Source organism: Pollicipes pollicipes, unplaced genomic scaffold (genome assembly GCF_011947565.3).
Source record: "Pollicipes pollicipes isolate AB1234 unplaced genomic scaffold, Ppol_2.1 Scaffold_2555;HRSCAF=2994_pilon_pilon_pilon, whole genome shotgun sequence".
NCBI lineage: Eukaryota > Metazoa > Arthropoda > Thecostraca > Pollicipedomorpha > Pollicipedidae > Pollicipes > Pollicipes pollicipes.
Window position 1 is genome coordinate 991,647 of NW_023596136.1, and position 17,792 is coordinate 1,009,438.

The 17,792-nt window shown below is 53.3% G+C and overlaps 2 protein-coding genes across 2 annotated transcripts in view; one reads left to right on the forward strand and one right to left on the reverse strand.

The window, feature by feature from the left end:
- Positions 1-5,958: 5,958 nt before the first annotated feature.
- Positions 5,959-17,659, forward strand: LOC119107271 (lutropin-choriogonadotropic hormone receptor-like). The gene is made up of 4 exons (XM_037230696.1): positions 5,959-6,035; positions 16,530-16,701; positions 17,123-17,316; positions 17,461-17,659. Exons 1-4 carry the CDS (start codon positions 5,959-5,961, stop codon positions 17,657-17,659), a joined length of 642 nt encoding a protein of 213 aa, XP_037086591.1.
- A 58-nt stretch (positions 17,660-17,717) lies between these two features.
- Positions 17,718-17,792, reverse strand: part of LOC119107281 (follicle-stimulating hormone receptor) — a 66,467-nt gene continuing 66,392 nt past the window's right edge. Inside the window, exon 12 of the mRNA XM_037230704.1 lies at positions 17,718-17,722. Coding sequence (XP_037086599.1) covers positions 17,718-17,722 — 5 coding nt within the window. The remainder of the gene's footprint in view (positions 17,723-17,792) is intronic.

The window sequence follows — 17,792 nt, forward strand, 5'->3', positions numbered from 1 at the left end:
GGTAGCGCGGCCCAAGGCGCGGTTTCGCCTCTCTTTTTTGAACTAGGAGACAGTCGACTCGCCCCTTGTCTCTAACATGACCTCGGGTGTGACGGCATAAAAAGGCATGGGCATAGTATGGTTAATGACCAGCTGGGATCACCCGGGATGCAGGATTATGCATGGCGGCAACTGGGTCTATCCATTGGTGTGTAATGCCTTGAGAAAGAACAGACACAACCTGCTCTCTTCCGAGATGGTGTTCATAAGGCGCGAGTGCAGTGTACGTATGTGAGGCGTGAGTGCAGTGTGCGTGTGTGAGGCGTGAATGCAGCGTACTGTGTGAGGCGTGAGTGCATGCACGTGTGTGAGGCGTGAGTGCAGCGTACGTGTGTGAGGCGTGAGTGCAATGTACGTGTGTGAGGCGTGAGTGCAGCGTACGTGTGCGAGGCGTGAATGCTGTGTACGTGTGTAAGGCGTGAGTGCAGTGTACGTGTGGGGGTGCGTGCAGTGTACGCGTGTTAGGCGTGAGTGCAATGTACGTGTGTGAGGCGTGAGTGCATTGTACGTGTGTTTTAGTGGTTTTTTTGTGTGTGGGTGGTGTTGTTGGGTGTTGTGAGGCAAATGCTTTACGTGTGTGGGCGTGAGTGCAGATACGTCGGACGCTCGCTGTCTGCCGAGGGCAAACACCGTCCCATCGGGCGCACTACCTACCTACCTCCAGCCTCTGAGGGACGTGCCGTGAGCGGTACTTGCAAAAGCTCACTCCAGAATGTGGAGGCGAGGCGCAGAAGCGCTGCAGGCGCTGCCTAAGGCGTATGCGCGGCAGCAGTAAGCTACGAGTGGTGAGCGTGGCCGAAGGAATGGTGGGCCGCCCATCGCCCATCTTCGTGGGCGAGACGCGGGGGGGGGGGCGTCGTCCGATTAAGGAGCCGCACCCCGGAGGTCAGGGAGCGAGTCATCGTCCTGATCCCGATCCAAGGCTGCGTCGGTAACAATCTGAAAAATTAGCCTGATATGTCTTGGATAGGGCTGAAACGTTGATTAATTTGATTCGCGAAGTGTGATAAATCATCGTAATGTAGCTTAATGAGGACTCGCGCAAACGTCCCAACTGTAATGTCAAGGCGCAGGATAAAACGGGGGAGGGGGCGCACCCGTGTGCGAGCCCAGAATGAGTGGGATGGCGTGGGCGCCAGCAGATGTGTAGCTTGCAGTGAGTGTACACTTGCAGATGTGTATGTTTGTAGTGAGTGTACACTTGCAGATGTGTATGCTTGCAGTGAGCGTTTACTTGCAGATGTGTATGCTTGCAGTGAGTGTATACTTGCAGATGTGTATGCTGCAGCGAGTGTATGCTTGCAGATGTGTATGCTTGCAGTGAGTGTTTACTTGGCAGATGTGTATGCTTGCAGTGAGTGTATGCTTGCAGATGTGCATGCTTGCAGTGAGTGTATACTTGCGGATGTGTGTGTTTGCATCATCTGATATACGTATGGTGACCAATGGACTCCTCCTTATAACCACGCTCTTCTAGAGAGGTGTGACAACAGCAGCCGGCAGCGCACAAACATCCAGGGGCGGCCTGGCGGCAGCGCAGCGCACGCACCCCACCATAGGACCCCCTCCCCCCACACTAACAGTCATAACGAAATTGACAACTACGTCGATCATATATATATATATATATATATATATATAATTATATATAATCATATATATACATATATATATATATATATATATATATTATATATATATATAGTAAACAGGGCCAACCCGTGTTCGTTTGTAAATTGTCAACCTCCGTTCAGAATGGAGTAGCAAAAACAACGATGTCGGTTTGACCGTGCGCGCTCGCAAGTCCTCGGAACGCAAATCCTGACTCTTGCCGTTGTAATCTCCTCAGGCCGATTGGAGTCGGTCCTGCGGCATGTACTAAGCGGCAGCCAGCATGCGGACAAAAACGATCACGCTTCTGAAAGAAGAACCTATGAAAGCTCGAGGACATCCATTCGTGCGTTAATAAGGCAATCTGGGAGAATGTTTCACCTGAACGATTTTTCTATTTATGGTAGGAAGGGAATATCAGGCGCCGCAAACCAATGCCGAAGTGCGAGGCGGAACTGGACGGGTCGGGCTCTCGATCTCCGCATTACTGTAGCTGTTACTGTTTCGTGTTACTGTAGCTGTTTCGGTTCCGTGTTACTGTAACTGGTAATGCGTGCAACAGAAAACCTCCACATCATAGAGGTAAAATTCTGCAGCATCACTTCACAGCGGTCCTGTCTGTGCGCCCAGTCCGTGACGGCCGGTGTCAGCTGCAGCGGCCCGCGTCGCTTGGTTTGATGAAACTGCAAGTCCGGCCGTCGGCGTTCGTGCCCCCACGCTCGCTTCCAGGGCTGCGAGCGTGCAGGCTCAACACGCCGCCGTGTAGTTTGCCTCACGGGTCGGTCCTGAAAACGAGTAAGCCCCTCAGGTATACGTAGGTTGCCTTTTCTCATTTTTGACCTCATTCCGATCTGTCCTATTGAGCCCTTTGAAAACCCATTACCTTTCCAGGCCAGGGGCCCCGTGGTTAGAACACTGGGAGCACATTATCTTTGCTGATCGGAGCCTGAAGGAGCATTCCATTCCAGCGCGGGTTGCCCACCGGCTGTTATGCTGGTGACGTGGGGCTGGTCCCCTGGTCGATACGGAGACCCTTAAAGGGATAATCATACATTGGTCGCCACTCGGAAACGAGAAGCTCGCTAGGCCGGGCCGTTAGCCCGGGATCGACCGCAGGGAGCATCATTTGCGTAAAGGTATCGTTTCGCCGTAGGGGTCCAATTACTGGCAAAGAGACTCCAGTTATGGATAACGGGCCCCCTGGCTGAAATAGATTGGAGGGCGCCCGTTTGGTACTGGAGCCTCTTACTGGCGAAGGGCCCACCTATTGTACTGTCTATATTGTCTTATGTATTATTTTGACCGACTCGAGAAGCCCCTGGCGTTCTGGGTGTCGTCTCCGTAACAGTTCAGGGGCCCTGACCGACTCAAGAGGCCCCTGGCGTTCGGGGTGTCGTCTCCGTAATTGCTCAGCAACGGCTTCTCTGGCCGGCTCGGGGCCGCTGGCAGACACAGGACCCACTGTTAGGCACTGCGAGCCCCTGACCGACGCAGGGGCCCTCAATGTTTCAGGGGTTACGACCAGTGGAAATCCCTGGTCCCGGCCTTGTCTCTGCTCTGGAAATAGGGTCCTCGGGCAGGGACCGACACAGGGCCAACTGCTCGGTGTTGATGGTCTATCCCCGAAATATCGGTCCGCAGAATCCCAAGAGGCTCCCAACCGGTATAGAGGTCCTCTGGCCGACATTTGAGGGCCCAGCTCTGCGGTGTGGGGTCTTTAATGCGACTTAAAACCGGCCTTTCGGGTCCTTCAATCGGACCCACGATCGTTCGTCCCGAGGGGCCCATATGGTCCTTCGGGACGGACGGTCCCCTGGAACACTGTCCTTGGCCGACTTGTCAGGCACTTTGGGTCCCTGACTGACGCAGTAGACCCCTCACTGACTCAGGGGCCCTGACGAATCTAAATCATATGTTCCGGTCTTGTCCCTCCCTGCTCAGGAAACGAACCCCCAAGTCCAGGCCCACAGGGGCGCCAGCTGTTCTGTACTAGTGGTTCTTGGCCTACGTAGAGGCCCTCGTCGAATCAAGTGTCATCTGGCTGACATTTGGGGACCCGACCCTGCGGGTCAGGTCCCGTCAATACAACCTCTGGTCAGCCTTTGAGGGTCTTCGGGCCCCAAATCAGGCCCTTGGTCGTCTTTGCCGAGGGGGACGTGCCCCTGTGCCCACCCCCACCCAACCCCAGGTCCACCCCCACTGCCTTCGTCACTGCACGTCAGTTCCTGTTAAGCTGTTCGCCTGCCAGGCGTCAGTTAGGATACCTATTCTTCAGTTGATGGTCCTTGTCTTTGGTACCGGACGCTGCATATGATGCGACCCGTTGTTTTTGTTTTGTTGTTGTTTTGTTGTTGTTGTTTTTTTTTTTTTTGCTTTTTTGGTGGGCTGGGAACAGCCTGTTGGGATTTCATATTTTTTCCGGAGAAATATGCTGATTGAAAAGATAATGCCGTATAATAGTGTCTGGTGATACATTAAGTCATGTTTTTTTCGGGTCGAAAACGCCCTGTGGTGAAGTGCGCAGTAGTCCCCGTATGGTGGCTGGCGCGCGTCACAGCCTGGCCTGAGGAAGAGGCGCAAGCGGCGGTGGTCCGTGTTCACGAGAGTGACCTCAGAGGGTCCACGCTTTCCCAGTGGCCTGGCTGCTGGGAGCTGAGCGCGGACACCGGGCGGCAGACGTCAGATCGATAGGCGCCACTGACCGTAATCACCTACAGCCCCGCTGATCCGAAGCCAGGCACGAGAGTGGCAGCCGACCACGAGTGCCGGTGACTGATATTACTCCACCAAGGACGCTGACGAGTCTTGTCCAGCCCGGAAATAACTTCAGAGGCTGGCCAATGACGCTGACGAGTCCCGTCCAGCCCGAGGGTGGCTTCAGAGGGCGACCGAGGCCACTGACGAGTCCCGTCCATCCCGGGAATGACTTCAGAGACCGACCGAGGACGCTGACGAGGCTCGTCCAGCCCGGGATGACTTCAGAGGCTGGCCAATGGCGCTGACGAGTCCCGTCCAGCTCGGGAATAACTTCAGAGGCTGGCCGAGGACGCTGACGAGTCCCGTCCAGCCCGGGATGACATCAGAGGCTGGCCAATGTCGCTGACGGGTTCCGTCCAGCCCGGGGATCGCTTCAGAGGCCGACCGAGGACGCTGATGAGGCCCGTCCAGCCCGGGATGACTTCAGAGGCCGACCGAGGCCACTGACGAGTCCCGTCCATCCCGGGAATGACTTCAGAGACCGACCGAGGCCGCTGACGGGTTCCGTCCAGCCCAGGGATCGCTTCAGAGGCCGACCGGGGACGCTGACGAGTCCCGTCCAGCCCAGGGACAGCTTTAGGGGACGGCTGAAATCACTGACGGCAACCGGCGCCCCTCCCCCTGTTTACTCTGTGCGAGATGTAATGTCCGGAAAAAATCCGTTTAGCTCCTCATTGATCTAGAGATGAGAAACAAATAGCAGGCGTGTTCCTTGCCGTGACAGAAAGCCAACAGCATCCGGCTATAATGCAATTGTTTTTAAAGATTCAGCCTGATTTTCAACCACAGTTGAGCATAGTGTTTGGCTTTCCAACACCTTACCTCCCTCCCTTGTTACGTTTCCACTATGTTGCATTAAAACCCATCGCGCGATTTATGGGCATCCCAACGTTTGTACCCCTAGTTTTGCAGCAATTATTGCTTTATTTCTGTTGTTGATGCTGAACGCAAATACACCTGTCGACGCATTGACGCAATAACAACTGACATGCGACGCACGTGAACTATGATTATGTTCCCCAAAAGGTCATTCTATGGACAGGTTTTTTCGCCATGCCGATGGTTACCCATAGGAACTAGTGCAACTGCATAATTCCAATCCTGGGCGATAACCCAGCCGAACGAAAAACTTTGCAACTGATTTAGAGTGATTGATGTCATGGTAAAGACCCTCTGGGAATGTGCAACAGGTATACAAGCGTATTGATATGGGTTGATCATATTTCAGTTTTTGTTGATAAAATCTATATGATTCGCAAGCGTCATCTTACTATCCAACAGCAATTTGAATTTTTACGCGAGTTTTGCGGTGTTCAATGCAGTGTCTATCATAATTATGTGCTTCATAATCGTTCATACGTCCATATGTCCAATGCGGTGTTCACTGTTCATATGTTCAATGCAGTGTCCATCACAATTGTGTGCTTCGTTTCAACACCGATTCCTGACAATAACACAGGAACTTACTGAAATGTAGCGGCGCGACTTGAGCGCTATTTAATCAATGTGTTTTTGGCAGTTCTATTATAGCGAGTTTCTCGTTGTAGGGTGATGGTGGTCGGTTGGATGTACTCTGCCTTCATGGCTACGCTGCCCCTGGTCGGCATCGGCAGCTATAGCAAGACCAGGTAACCACCTCCATCAGCGCCGTCTGCGTTCAGCCCCTGCGCTTGGTGACAAACCCAACCAGCCGTGTGGCAGAAGCCTGCCCGGCCCCCTTGGATAGTGCTCCAACCACGGCCGTCTGAAAGTCAAACGTACGCATGCCCCCACTGTCTCAGGATGCAACTGTCCGATCACAACCATTCAAACGACCACGACACGCCCGTCCAATCCCGCTCGTATATCGATCAGCTGACAGGTCTGTCACGTGACTTATGACGGCACTACGGGAACAAAATACACCAAACCCGTCCAGGCCTCTCAACGCCTTCAAAGCCCTAGCGCAGGCAATAACGGTGGTAGTGCTCTGCAGCGGACACTTTAGAACAGGGAGCGCGGCTGAATGTGCCCTACAGTGGTCATCTTTGGTCTTGGTCTTTGTGTGTCCCTTGTGAATATGTCCTACAGTGCTTTAATAAGGTATTAGTTAGCTGAGCAATGCATCACAATGGCCGGCACGGTACAACTCGCTATGGTTTGATGCAAATGCGTTAAACCTCACATAAACTTTTCTAGTGACCCCAGTCTGGCCCCACGCGGTACGACTGGCCCTGGCCGGCAAGCCAGTCGATAGGCTACATCAAAACAATTCAAAACGGGAAAGGAAGCTGCACATTGGTGCCTGGGTAGAAACATCAACAGCCATATAAACCTTCACCAATGACGTTACAATCTGGCGACCTGACGAAAAAGAAACGTTTTCTTTTCTCCAGAGTGTGTCAAGCTGCTGAAACTTCGTTTGGCTAACTGGAGCGGTTTGAAAAATTTTCTAGAAGCTTAGAGTAAAGGATGGAGGTGGGTGTGCTTTCACTGTACACGGGCCACCGCAGGTTAAAAAACTGTACCACAAAATAACGCTGCATTGTGGGTACATTTGTATGCGCTGCAATGCTAGCAGCATCGATGACCAGATTCACTTCATGTCATAACTTCTGCAGAGGATTGAAGTTTAGTTGACTAACTGAAGTGGCTGGTGCATGGACCTTGCACATGGCTGGACCATCAAAAGTTATACGTGAGACGGCGCCGTTTCAACTTCGTTTGAGAACGAGTTTGAATCGACAACTTCTAAACGAGTTCTACTACTGAGTCCCCTATCTCAAGCCACGCAAGTAAATCGTTTGTCCAAAACTTAGCACGAGTCGATTGCAGATAGCATGGATGCTGATCTGGCTTTCGTTCTGTTCCTTGAACAGTGCTGCTTGCACAGCATGAAGCAGATCTAAGTCTTCAAGGTTTCGAAAATTTAGATGATTTTCAAACTCCAATAGAGGCTGCCATTCTGGCCAGTATCGCCGTGATACCTCGTTCAGACGGCCGGATGAAGATGTTGATGGCACATCAACGGCCTGCTGTGTCAGGACCAGCAGGCGTAATTCGTCACGACCAGCAGGCGTGCTGTGTCAAGGTCAGCAGGCGTTGCTGTGTCAGGGCCAGCAGGAGTGCTGCGTCCGCGGGCCCAGCAGGCGGTGCTGCTCAGGGCCAGCAGCGTGCTGCGTTACGGCCAGCAGGGCGTGCTGCGTCACGGCCAGCAGGCGTGCTGCGTCAGGGCCAGCAGTAGTGCTGCGTCACGGCCAGCAGGCGTGCTGCGTCAGGGCCAGCAGGCGGTGCTGTGTCAGGGCCAGCAGGCGTGGCTGCGTCAGGGCCGCAGGCGTGTTGCGTCACGGCCAGCAGGCGTGCTGTGTCAGGGCCAGCAGGCGTGCTGCGTCCAGGCCAGCAGACGTGCTGCGTCAGGGCCAGTAGGCGTGCCGCGCACGGCCAGCAGGCGTGCTGCGTCAGGACCTCAGGACAGGGCGGGCCTCGCGCGGCGTGCCGCCGCGGCCCTGCTGACGCAACCGAACGGCGACGGGCCCGCCATTCCCCAGAGTGATGTGTCGCCCAATGGGCCAGCGGCGTTCCGTCGTAATTGGATGTCAGTCGGCCAGCGGCATCCCCAACGACGATCACTTTCACACACTCGCCGGTACACGATGCTGTTCCTACCGAGCGGAAAATCCGGCAGTAGGGATCTTCTCGAGCGTGAACCGAGACGACGGGGATCTCAGGGGACGCCAAATTATGCACGGCACGCACCGTTCAAGACGAGACGAGAAGATCACGTATGCCGAAGCGGCAGACCGTTCGAATTCTGCGGGCGTTTTGGAAAAACGCTACGGGTCAAAATTGGTAGCCCGAGTCTCCGTGCCCGGCGCGCTGTCCCTGTTTGCACAACAATAGCCGTAGTCATATACGAACCTCGCAAACGTTGCAAATGATACTGGAAAGTCCTGAAACAAGGAATATGCCGCGTGGTATATTGTCACTGACGCAACACACAATGTATTCCACAATGAAAGGCATCTTTTTGTCGGAGACGCATTCATTAAACGTGTTAAGGAGGACCTGTTGTATGTTGTGCACGAGCGTTGCCCGCGCTACGGTGTATTTTTAAAGAAAGAAGTAAAGCAGTCTTGGAGAAATGAAGCAAATAATTTGTCGTGTTTAAATAGTAAGAGCGGTTAAGTTATTTTAGAACATGACGAGTTTATTTATTAGCGTGACCCGGATCGAGGATAAGCGAACCGAAGCTAAAAAGAAAACGGAATGCGTACAAAGCTCTGGCTGTTAAGCTAAAGAAAGAGATTGAAGAACTCTTCTCTGAAGATGAAGGAGCTAGTTGCATTGAACACAATTGCCAGCAGCTTAAAGACCAGCTGGAGACTATGAGGGAAGTTAGTGAAAACATTTGTGACAGCTTACAGTCTGATGAAGAAGCTGCGGATATTTGTGGGAAGGAACGTATCAATTTACCGACGCCTGTGACGACCTGATGGTGATGGTATCAAAGAAACAGGACAATAATGCCACTGAAAAGACGAGAAATGAAAGTGCCTGTACAGTGAAAGGGAAATAAAACAACCGGAGCTGCCAGTGTTCGAAGGAAATGCAGCCAAATTCGAAGATTGGGAAGCTGTTAATTTATCGAAGCATTCATTGGAGACACTGAAATGGACCCGAAGTTTAAAATGTTATACCTGAAAAACAGCTTAGCCCGGTGAAGCACTAAAACTCGTAGAAGGCTACAAACCATCCGAGGTCGGCTATAGAAAAGCTAGAGAACAGCTGAAAGAAAAGTGCGGTGGAAAAACGAGACGAATCCATCACGAACTCAACGAAATCCGACACTTCTCGAACATCGCTGAAGGAGACACGAAGCGCCTGGAACAGTTCGCCAATCGCGTGGCCTGTCTCATCACCTCATTGAAGGAAATCGGTTCAGATAGCGACCTGTCTGGTGTGTCGGCTTATTACATTCTGGTGGCCGAAAAACCTTCACCCTTCATGTGTCAAAAAATATCAAAGATGGTTAGGAAACAGCAGGCCGTGAAGACAGCTTCGAAACCTTCGCTGAGTGGCTAGCTGAACAAGCTCGGCTGTGAAAAAAGGGCGAAGGAGATGACCAAATCAGAAGACGAACCAGAAGCAATGAGATAAAAAACAGAGGAAGAAGAGCGTATGCCACGAATAAGATCAGCAAGTCACGTGATGCAAGTTAGGCGCAAGCAAGCTGCTATGTGTGTCAAGCGCGTCACCTGCTGCGTGACTGCGCGGAGTTCCAAGCTAGGATGTATCGAGAAGATACGGATTTTGTAAATCAGAAAGGATCTGTTTCAGACGCCTCAGCGGAAAGCACCGCGGCGCTCACGTGCAGGTCATTCCCAAGATATGCGGCTGATGGATGTGGCGGAAGCCATCACACTTTGCTGCACGCGCAGCAGCAGGAGCAGCACCAGTAGCTGCATCGTATGCCGAGTGAAAACCAGTCTGTGCAATGGCAAAATGTTACTGAAGTAAAAGAGCTTTACCCATCTCGATAGGCAAGTGAAAATAGTTGGATCAGTTCCAGCGGTGCACTGAGAAACTTGAATAATCCCAGTACAAGCTACAACACGTCGACCTCAGAACCCAAAGTGACGTGTGGGAAAATAGTCGTCCAGACTGCGCTTGTAGTGGTACAATATGGACATCATTCGGTTGTGCTTAACGCGCGCTCTGATCCCTGCTCAGGATGCCTCATTCATGACGAAGGCTGCCGCGAGTGAGCTAGAATTCGATGGAGAAGAGCAAGTGCTACAGCTGGGTACTGTCAGCGGCACAGAAGATGTCACCATGAAGACGGGCATCGTGAAGTTGTCAAGTCTTCAACAGCAGCTACGAAGCGGGTCAGTGAATGTTTACGTGATACAAAGTCTCGATGGTGGTGCTTCAGTGCGTACTAACTGCAACACAGTGAAGAGGCGGTGGCTGCATGTGTAAACCGTACCATTCCCAAATATGAAGAACAGCAGTGTCGAATCCTCATCGGTCTGTGTGCGGAGACAACTCAGTTATTTGTCCCGCTTAGCTCCGTGAAAGGCGCTGCCTATGACCCAGTGGCAATTTTTGACGCCCCTGGGCTGGACAGCGTTCGGCTTTATCAAAGAGAAACACGTCGGATCTGAATTCTCTGACCTGAAGATGGGGAAGAACGTGACTCACGTGTAAAAAACACTGAGGACTCACTTCTGAAGAAAAAATGTGAAGAGGAAGTAGAAGCGATTAGGTCAATGGCCGATTTAGAGGTCATTCAAATCAGAGTCAGAAGAGAGCCTCATGTCACGTGAAGAGCAGGGGCGCTGAAAAAGGTATCGGAGTCGCTCTCGTACAAGGGTCATCGGCACCAGGCGGCGGTCTCGTCAAGAAACGTAGAGCCACAGCTGATGAGCAACTATAGCGCCACAATGCAGCATCTTGTGCGGTTGGAGCAATCTCTGAAGCGACTCGGTGGCGAGCTGCCGGCCAAGTGCGGTGAAATTCTTGAAGAGTACGTGAAGAAGGGTTACATGTCAAAAGTGCCCGTCTCCGAAAGGACAAACATCAGCGAGAAGGAGTGGTTCCTGCCACATTTTCCAGTCATCCGAGAGGAGAAGGCGCCAACAAAAATCCGGATTGTGCACAGATGCAGCCGCTAAGCATCGAGCAGTGAGCCTGATTCGCAAGTTCTCCCTGGCCGTCTCTCTACACCGATCTCGTCGAGACGCTGCTCGGCTTTCGGCTGCACTGCATTGCGCTAATTGGCGACGTCTGCGAGATGTTTTTACAAGTTGAGATCGCGTCAGATGGCCAGAAAATACCACCGAGTGCTGTGGCGAAATATGAAGGACGAGGGGCCCACAGTATACGAAGCAAACCTCTGGCTGTTTGGTAACGCGGCCACTCCATTCGTCGCACAGTTCATACTGAAAGAAAACGCTCGAAAACATGCAGAAAAGTATCCACTAGGTTCCGATATGCTGCTGAAGCACTTCTACATGGATGACGGCATTCAATCGTTCAGGATTAGAACAGGAGGCCATCGAAGTTAAGAAGCAGGTCAGCAGTATTCTCGAAGATTGGTGGGATGAAGATTAAGAAGGGGGTGTCAAACAATGCGGAAGTGCTGAAAGCGATCCCCGTCGAGGATAGAGCTATCAGCTCGCGCCACTTCTTTGAAGATCAGGGGCTCGGTGCCGACGAAGACTCTTGGAGTAGTTTGGACAACAAATGAAGACCGCCTCTCCCTAGACACGTCAAAACGAGAAATCCTGTCTGAAAACTTGACCAAAAGGACATGTCTGAGGGAGATGGCTTCTGTCTTCGACCCACTAGGCCTGTTCGTGCCACTCACCATTCGACCAAAGATGCTGTTTCAGCAGACATGGATCAGCGGAGCAGACTGGGATGACATACTGCCGGGCGACCAGAAGCTGAAGTGGTCTGAGTGGTTTGTCGACCTGCAGCAGCTCAGCAGTCTCTCGGTGCCGCGCTGCACTCATCCTTTCTCAGAGGTCACCCTTCAGGAGATTCGCGTGTTCTGTGACGCGTCAGAACAAGCATATGGCGCAGCCATCTACGTCGTGTCCGAAAGTGGCAGCGAACGATCCTCTCAGCTCGCGCTGGCACGCGCGAGGGTGGCGCCGCTAGCGACGAAGCAGACAATCCCAAGACTGGAGCTGATGGGCGCACTGCTGGGATTAAGACTTGTGAAGACGCTGTGCACGGCAATGGGAAAGAAATTGAAGACGTGCAATTTTGGTCTGACTCGATGGACGTGCTATGCTAGATTCGAAATGAAATCGCCGTTTCAGCCGTTTGTCGCTCACAGGGCATCAGGGATTCATGATGCTGACAACACCCAAGAGTGGCAGCACGTGCCAGGGTCAGACAAGCCGGCGGACGCACCCACCAGGGGCTTGACTTTAAAGGATATTTCGGAGAGGTCAGCTGTGGTGGCATGGAGCCAAGTTCCTGCTGAGAGACGAAAGCGGATGGCCACGGAAGAAAGAATTCGCCACAGAAGAGTTCAACCAGTCTGAGATCAAGAAGGACCAGCAGAATAATGTGTTTACTGTACGAGCTCCGTCGGGTCCCAGCTGGCGGCTAAACCCGGCAAACTTCTCAAGCTGGACAAGACTGTTGAGAGTTACAGCCTGTGTGCAGAGATTCATCAGAGTTCTACGCGGGAAGATCTCTCAAACGAGCACCTCTCCACCGGACAGAGAACTGAACCCAGGGGAACTAAAGGAAAGCTGAGAAGATCTGGGTCAACAAGCGCAGAAGGATGCGTTCCGAGATGAAATAGAGGAGCTTCGACAAGTGAAGATGTCGGGCGCACGACCGCAGAGAGCATGCCGCCGGAAGTACTGTGAAACAGCTCAGCCCATTCTTAGATGGAGATGGGACCATCCGGGTCGGCGGCCGACTGCAGCGATCAGAGCTAAGTTTTGAAGTCAAACACCCGATGTTTCTGCCGAAAAAGCACGTCATTAGCAGGCTGGTTATCCAGCATGTCCATGGAGAAGCTGAACACGGACTTGGCGTAGAGAACACCCTAGCTGAGCTGATAACGAGGTTTTGGATTCCTGCAGCGAGGAGAGATTATAGTCTTGCGCACGCAGGTGCGTTACGTGTCAGAGGTTACAGAAGAAGCGCAGAAACACAGTAAATGGCGCCGATGATAGATGCACGGGTGCGTCCGTCTCCTCCGTCCGTCTCTCCGTCCGTCTCTCCGTCCGTCTCTCCGTCCGTCTCTCCGTCCGTCCCGTTCCGTCCGTCTCCTCTCCGAACCTTCGACAGATGTGCTGTTGACTACGCCGGACCATTCTGGACAAAGCAGGGACGAGGGAAGACGCGACAAAAGCGCTACCTTTGCATTTTTGTCTGCCTGCAAACCCAAGGCTGTGCATCTGGAGATGGCCTACTCACTGGACACCGCCAGCTTCATACGCGCTCTAATGCGGTTCATCTCGCGCCGAGGTCGACCAGCCGAGATCAGATCCGACGACGGGTGAAACTTTTTGAGGGCCGCTAAGGAACTGAAGAGAGAAGTTCATGGGTTCAACATCGATACGATTCAAAGGGAGCTCTCGAAATACCCCACGAAGTGGGTCTTCAATCTTCCTGGCGCACCCCATTTCAATGGAGTGTGTGCAGCGTGGTCAAGGTGGCCAAGAAGGCGCTGGTGAAGACTTTGGAACGAGCAAATCTCGCCGATGGGGAGCTGAGCACAGCGCTCTGCAGAGCTGAAGGACTGCTCAACACCCGCCCATTGACAGCTGTCTCGTCTGATCCAAGCGACCTGCCGCCGCTGACACCGGGAGAATTCATCACGGGCCGATCAAGAGTTGAGATGACACCTTTGAACGAGCACAGATAGGTTTGCAGCCTCCAACAGTGCTGGAGACGGTTTGCAGCAGCTTAGCACAGAGTTCTGGCGTCGCTGGGTACGTGAATACCTGCCGACTCTGCAAGCGCGATAGAAATGGACTGAAGTCAGGAGGAGGAGGAAACTGCGCGAAGGAGAAGTGGTTCTGCTTATTGATCCCAATGTGCCGCGAGGAACCTGGCCGATGGCGCGAGTCGAGAAGACGTATCCAGGACCAGATTGCGTGGTCAGAGTGGTTGATGTGAAGACGTCAAAGGGACTATTCAAGAGGCCAGTCACCAAAATCATCCGCTGGAAATGGAGCAGTGATGTTCTCACGGGGGATGTAAAAGTGATGTTCCAAATGACGAGAGGGGTCATTCAGGGTCGGGGGGAGTGTTAAGGAGGATCTGTTGTGCACGGGGGCCGCCCGCGCGACGGTGTATTTTTTTAAAGAAGGAAATAAAGCAGTCTTGGAGAGATGAAGACAAGAATTTGTCGTGTTTTAATACATAACGAGTTAATTCATTAAGCGCTTAAGTAAATTATAACGTAAAACACAACGCGAGGACATTCTTACAACAAACGATAAATGAAGAGTGGAACTACGTTTTGTTTTATGTGCATACTCCTATCCGTGATTGCTGAGCTGTCACAAATTCATCGCTTAAAATTGTCTCCACAATTGTACCCAAAAACACTGCAGTCGTATGGACTGCATTCCGAACGCCTCGGAGCTGGTTTATGCCGACCACACTGTGTGACCCGGGCTTGGGAACCGACTGGCCGGAGGCGGAGAATGACTGGTGTCTGGCTAATGAGCCCCCGGGCCAGGCGCCTTGATTGTAAGCGGGATAGGCGGAAATAAGCCTCGTTGGCTCCCGCGGGAAGGGAGGTCTGGTGACGTAATGACGTCATGCGTGGGGTAAATATGGTAACAACACAAGCAAATAAGAACGCTGGAGAAAAGGAGAGGAGCGTGAAAAGGCGAAAAACAGAAGGACAGAAGATATAGCAAAGTTTTGGCTAAATCGAGCGCCAGCACACAAAAACAAAGAAAGAGCTCGGTGATGTGGACAGAGCTGATGGGACTGAAACGAAGGCTGAGAATGTGGCAGATGATCGACCAATTTCGCGAAGGATAAGATGACTCAGCGTGGTGGCCGCTGCCACGAGTAAAGCAAAACAAAATGTTTACGTTGTTATACAATACGCTGGTAGAAAGCTGTGGCGGCCGATAGGGGGCGTTGGTAACGACAGCTCCAGGCGACACGCCGTAAAACCATTTCCAGCTAGCCCTGAGCAAGAGCAATGGAAGGCGTGTAGCAAACCCCACTGGGTTCAATCGCACCATTTATGTCCTTGCGGCTGCGTGAGCGCGTTGGTAACCCATGGAACGGACAATGGGCCGCGTTGGAGAAGATGACGGGTGGTATGCGGTCATGCAAGAGGTTTCGCGAAACGGTGCCATTTTCTCTTTTGTTGTTTCCTTGCAATAACATAATCTCACGTGATATTTGTTGTTGGGTTGTTCAACCAAAAGCGGCAATCGCAGCAGCGAAACTTTGTCAGCTTTATTTATTACAACTTGCAGCGAAAATGTTGGCAACTCTAAAAAGAGCGATTAACTCGTGCGCAGCATTGCTGGGCGATTGGAAGAGGGTGGTTATGGCTAAGACCGCACGGATCGTGGGTTGGGCAAGGGAAATTAACCTTGGATTTTAAACCATTTACGTATGCAGTAATTGCGTGCGGGTGCATCTGTTAAGGGTCTGGAAGCTTAGAATGAGAGGCACGAATCGATGGGAATTAATGGAATCCGCCTGTGTTTGATTGGTTTCGTACCGTTCATTTGGTTTTCGTACTTTCGATTTGGTGGTTTTCCTTTAAGTTTAGTACTTTCACCAAGGTTGCTTGCGTTTTTTAACGTGATTCAAGTTAGGTGCTCGCGCAATTTCGCTTTGCGTGGGTGAGAGATGTTGCACAGGGAAATGCGGAATCCCCAAGGACCCGAGAAGCTATGTCATCGGCAAGACCTGGGGAGACGTAATGAATAAGGCCTTCACAGGTTTGAGATGATTACCCAAGAAGACGACCCAAGGAGGCTGATGTCGGCGTGCCTGCCAGGTGGTTCCGAGAAGACGCACCGGGGAGACGTGCATGAGGCTGTATTCAAAGGAGTGTTAGAGGACCGCCCGGAGAGACTGTCCGGAGTCATTTCGGAAGGTCTTAAAGGATAGCCCAGGGAGACAATATTGGGACTGCGTCGTGGCAGCCACGAGAAGGAGACCCAATGAGATGGCTTGAGGCTACGTCCCTGATAGTTTTCAAGTGGAACCGACGTACATCGCTGCGCACACTTGTATGGAGCACCAGCAATTGCAGGATCGTATAAGCCCCCAGGAACCTTGGCACAACCTAGATTTGAACTTGGGGCCCCCACGTGGAAACCGAAGTCGCTAAGCAACCGGCCATTTCTCCCCTGATGATAATCTCGTCAGGATTGGGAGGGTGTCCCGAGAAACGACCATGAGAGATTGCCCGGGAGAACTGGCCTCGACGGGCTTGAAAGAGGGCCGATGGGACAGTCTGCTGTGGGGAAGCCACTGCGGACACCGTTCAAAACACACATTGCAATGCGTCAATGTGACAGAGCCATCCACCATAGCCGACTCGTTTTAGATACCTGTACGGCTTCAACGGCTGTCTGAGGATGTACCTGAGGTGACTGGCTGCCTCGCGACCGTCTGCTCCGCAGCATATGCCTGCCGATGGCGCGGGACGCGACGGACAGGGCCGGCATCGCATTCCTGCTGCTGCTGCTGCTCGGCAACGGGGCGGCCTTCCTGCTCATCTCCTGGTTCTACCTGAGGATGTACTGCAGCATTTCACACGTGGAGAGGGGCCTGGTGCGGCCTAACGACCTGAAGGTTGGTCACGTGGTCGGCTGGGTGAACGCAGTGGCTGGCAGTTTTGGTGATGCTCGTGTTTATGCTACCTCATGCCGCATACATGCCGTTTCCAGCTGCGCATCTTCATAAGTCATTCAAATCACGTATCTGCCTAAATAGGGACTGACATTGTACCGTGTGCCCAAGAGTCATTCGATACATTGGGTCTGTGCTCTCTCCTCCCCCTCCCTCTCCTCCCTCGTCGCGGATGCCATCATGCGATATTTCGACGCTACATGACCTAAGGTGTTGAACGAAACATTGAGTCCCAAGACACAGCACGGACCTGCAGTAAACGGTGGACTGCGATAACAATGATCGAGGGAGTGGTTTGTGGGGGTCACCGGTGGAATGCTCCTCCAACGCTTCGAGAGCTGCTCGCACTTCGCCGCTTTTCCAGGTGGCGAAGCGGATGGCGCTGCTCGTCTTCACTGACTTCGCGTGCTGGGCGCCGATCGCGTTCTTCGGCGTCACGGCCATCATGGGCGTGCCACTCATCAGCGTCACCAACTCCAAGATCCTGCTGGTCTTTTTCTACCCGCTGAACGCGTGCGCCAATCCTTACCTGTACGCCATCTTCACCAAGCAGTTCCGGCAGGAGCTGCTGCGGCTACTGGGGCGCCGTTCGCTGTGTCGGCCACCGGTGTCACGCGGCAGCGGCGGTCGCGCCACGCGCTCGCGCCACCTGCTGCCGCAGCTGTCGGACGGCTCGCGCAGCGGGCTGACGCAGCCGCGCAGCGCCAACACGCTGCTCGAGATGTCGTCCATCCGCGGTGGTCGCAAGTCGTCGCAGGACTCGGCGGTCGAGAGCCACCTGCCGGCGGCGGCGGTCGAGCAGCCGGCGCTCAGCCCCGTGCTCGAGTGCTCGCGCACGTCGGACCCCGGCAGTGTGGCGCCGCCGGGCCACGCGCCGCGGCCGGACGGCGGCGCACAGTAGACGGTGCGGACCGCTGCGGGGCGGGGCGCGGCCAGGGCCGGTGGTCGAGCGCCCCGGATCAGGCTGTGGCCGGGCCATGCGCGGTGAGCCGCGGTGGAGGCGGTAGGAAGGGGCGGGGGGAGGGGGAGGCGGA